This window comes from Nestor notabilis, unplaced genomic scaffold, assembly GCF_000696875.1.
Source record: "Nestor notabilis isolate BGI_N333 unplaced genomic scaffold, ASM69687v1 scaffold5729, whole genome shotgun sequence".
NCBI classification, from domain to species: domain Eukaryota; kingdom Metazoa; phylum Chordata; class Aves; order Psittaciformes; family Psittacidae; genus Nestor; species Nestor notabilis.
In genome coordinates, this window is record NW_009944016.1 from 1 (window position 1) to 4,160 (window position 4,160).

Consider the following 4,160-nt stretch of genomic DNA (forward strand, 5'->3'; position numbering starts at 1 on the left):
CCAACCCAAACTGTTCTATGATTCTATAATTTCCAAAAATTTTCTTTTCCTCTAGGTTATTTAGCTTTCTTGCGTCAGCCAGTACTGAATGCTTTTAAAGGAAAGGCTGAAATGGGTAGAAGTGCTGATTTAGGATTGCAGGCAAGGCATGCCTGCTAAAATTTTGTGGTATTTCAGTTACAGTGGAGGCAGAACATAGTTTCTAGACTGCAAAACAAACAACATCTGTTAGACCTTATGTTGACCACAGATTAGCAATTTGTCTTGCCTAAGGATGAATATCATGGTCTAAGTAAATATCTAAGTGTATAAAGTGGACAGGGAGTAACCACTAGAGTGATACAGACATCAGCAGGAAAGATGAGGATGAAAGGTGTGAAGCTGTGGAAGAAGATTCAGTGGGAATCCAGAATACAAGGAAGCAACTGAGAAGAAAACAGTAGATAGATAATGGCAGCCAGCTTGGGTTGTAGCGAGGTCTGGAGAGAAGAAGCATTGGACAGGATATTGGAGAAGGGCGTTTTTCTAAAGATGTGTTATTTCATACCATGTTAGTATGCTAGGTGGTTCAGTTGAAGCTTGCTAAGTATCTAGTGCCGTATGAATTGCCTCCAAGAGTGCTTTATGTTTAAAATAATTTCCCCCACCTCCTTAAGTTATGTTTTGGAGCAGAGTAAAGGCTATGTACACAGAATTAGTTCTTCTGTGTAACCTTCTAATTATGTGCTGCACTATAGCATTCAGGTTTCTTCTTGATGTACAAATTGCAGTCCACTTGGTAAATAGAATGGATTACTTATGGTAAGTGTTACTAGTCAGACAACCTAAATCTTTGCAAGAGCTATTTCAGAGGATGCCCAGTGGCTTTTAAAAATCCTATTAAAAGATTTTGTTTGCAGATGGTACAGAGGATGAAAACCTTAGAAAACAAACAAACCACATTATGTGGTGCATCTTACTGCTCCCTTGTTTGTCAAGGGCAGTTTGCTCATAAGGTGCAGCTATAGCTGAAATTGATCTCTGCTGTTTGTAAATGAAAGTAAATCTCTAAAGAATCCAGAGTAGTTGGAGTGGATTTAGGAATAAGAAACATGAAGCTTTACGTATTTTATGCAATTATGATTATGCTAATTATAGCAATATAAATGTCACAATCTTGTTGTAAATGTTAAGTTTGAATAGTGTGTTAGTTTTAAGTGTGAACTACCAGGATCAGAGACAGTATTGTTGAATGAGTGTAGTAGAATTTATAAGGTGATCTTTTAGCACCTCTCACTACCAATTATTGAATAAAATAAGAAGTTCGACTATTCAGAACGCAGAGTGGATTTGCACAGTTTGAATTAAAAATACAAACATAGTATCTTTAGGTGGATTCTCCTTAATAAAATACTGCGAAAGTAGCATGGAATTCCCTAATGTGAAGCCAGACTACTTAGGAAACTGTGTGTTTTGAAGTATGGCGTATGCAGGATTTCGTTTATATTATACCCAGTTTGTAGTTTTTTAATGGTAGTATTTGAAGAGGTTGCTTTGTGCCTGTGATACAGCAGAAACTAAAGTAATGAATACAAAAAAACCACCTTGCTAATATCATGAGTGATATGCTATTGCTTTTTTGGATAAAAATCTGCAAAAATAGATACTGGAGATAAAAACTGTTGACATTTTACCCAACCATTCTGTTTTAATACAGTACTGACATTTGCTGCCTTGTCAACAAAGTCTTGGAGATGCTTCAGAGTCCTAAGAGGAAAAAGAAGTAAAAAATTTGAATAGGTTACCTCTTCTGCCTCTGAAGAGAACTGTTCTGTACTCTCCACATGTCAATCTCCATTTCTTCTTGCTCAAGTATGAAAATAATGTGTGTGGTTTTTGGGTCTTAGTAGAAGTATGTAAACAGCTAGTATTTGGGACCTAATAGAAAAAGCTTGTATATGTAACTATACACATACATAAAAGTAGCTATAATCAATATTCATGTTACAGTAACCAAATTCTCATATGGTGGTTAGTTGTGTGCTACAGTCAATGCTCCTTCCCCCCCCCCCTTTTTTTTTTTTAATAAACATTGTTTTCTTAAATCCATTTCACCTAGATGGCAAAATACTGGTTTTAATAGACTTTAATTATCTTAGCAGTGTATACACACGTGAGAAATTTTACCTCAGGAGCAGCAAACTGTTTGAATTGCTTACAACTGCTTCATTATACTCTGCAATAGAACCTCCATCATTGAATATTTCAGCCTTTAAGTACACAACTTTCCTTTTTGGCACCTGGGCCATACTGACTCGGGATTTTTTTGCTGAAATGTTAAGCTCAGCTGCCTCTTGGCATGCAGAGAACTGTTCCTTTAACAGCAATTTATTACCTCCTTTCTACATTCACTGTACGCAAAACTTGTAAAACCTGCAAATAGTGTTTTGAAACTGAAGAGCTTTTGAGAAGTTCAGCCTTCTATCGTTCTTGGAAAGCAGATTACTGGAAGGTAGTTGTGGAAGACTGAAGTAGCAGATATTGTTGATTCCATGCCATTAGCTTCTGTTAATAAAAAAATAAAGGAAAATAACCTTGCTTGTGGATAAACACCTGTAAATTCCTGGGAAAATTACCAGTTTTCTGGATAAATAATTATTTGGTGATCTAGCTTCCCATGGAGGTGCTTCTTTTGAAGTGTTTTTGGTGAGCCTTACTTTTTAAGTTTTTGACAAAGCTGCTTCAGCTATGTTAGAGTTTAAAGATAACTCCTGCTACATGTTAATGTCCTGGATAATTGTTTTCTGGATTTTGCTGTTATGAATAGAAGACAATTTATAAAATGTTGTTAACCTCACCTCTCTCTTCTCACTCAAGAGCTCTAAGCGAGAGTGGAAGCCTCTGGAGGACCACAGCTGCACAGATGTACCATGGCTACTCTTATTCATCCTCTTCTGTGTAGGAATGGTGAGTAAAACTCAAAGGATCCTGTGAATGTTATATAGTTAAAGAGAGTGCATTTGTTAGAAGTTTTAAAGCCCTTCAGTAACTTAGACACTGGGTAAGTTGAGGATATACTGGCATGTGAACTATCAGATGTTCAACAGAAGTGGGTAGCATATACGTATCAAAGACCTTTGGTAGGAATCCATAGTTTATTATTTGTGTCAGTTCTTGTTCCAGCTTCCCTTCCTCTGAAACTCCAGTTTCACTTGCAAGTGATTTTCAACATGGTGAGGTTGATACCACTCGACTCATGTTCCTTATGGGACTGTGTATATCCAGCTTTGAGTCTGGTAAACAGTTCTGTGAATCACAGTACTTTTGGTGTGAATATCAAGAAGTTGACTTGTTTTTTCTTGGATGCTGAAGAGCAGCACCTGCTATTAATAACCATGTTACTAATGGCAAGATCTTTCTTTCCAAGTTATCCCGATTTTGTCTTGTGAGATGAAACCGCTATCTTTCTCAAGATAGCCTCACAATACTGTGTGCTTTATATTAAAAAAACAAATCTTCAAAAACTGCAGAGGAATGAAAATCAGAAATACAATTCTTTTTATGTTCCTTTGTTTCATGGACCTTCCTAAACAGAGAATGTTTGTCACTGTCTTATATTGCTGTGTTGCAAGCAGTAGCCCTTAGGAGTTGAACTTCTGTGCTGTCAGCTCTTTTCTACTGTCCCTTGGTGTCTGGTCTTTGGAATTATTCCACTGAGAAATTTCTTTTTCTTTTCCCAAAGTGTTTGTCATTTTCTGTGCTTCAAATATAAAAATGTAATGTTTTGTTTAAATCATATGAATTATATTCTTACTGTGGTGTGAACATCTTAACATGGTAAAAAGCACAGTACTTCCTGAAACAAGCAGCTCTTCTTTTGTGGTTGTTTTTTTTCTTGCCTTAGTTAATGTTCTCTGGTTACTCAGTCTGTACTTATTGTTTCCCCAATTATTTCTTAATCTGCTGTATGTGAGTGTTCTGGATTTTCCTGTCTAAGCAATATGATATACAGAGCAATCTTCCTATTGGGTCAAATACCCTGTTAGTTAGTGTTCTAAGAGGCTTCACCTGAAAGGTCAGGTACTATAATGGGTGAGGTGGGCATCATTGCACTGTTAAAAATTAGCTTAGATGGGGGTAGGAATTGCATTATTTCCCTTACCCTGTGTGTAGGGCAGAAA

At 36.6% G+C, this 4,160-nt stretch overlaps 1 protein-coding gene across 1 annotated transcript in view; it reads left to right on the forward strand.

Annotated features, from left to right (window-relative positions):
- Nucleotides 1-2,856: 2,856 nt before the first annotated feature.
- SLC44A1 (solute carrier family 44 (choline transporter), member 1) overlaps nucleotides 2,857-4,160 on the forward strand; it is a gene marked incomplete at its 5' end in the record, with an annotated part of 46,206 nt that continues 44,902 nt past the window's right edge. Inside the window, one exon of the mRNA XM_010022224.1 lies at nucleotides 2,857-2,946. Within this exon, the coding sequence (XP_010020526.1) occupies nucleotides 2,857-2,946 (90 nt within the window). The remainder of the gene's footprint in view (nucleotides 2,947-4,160) is intronic.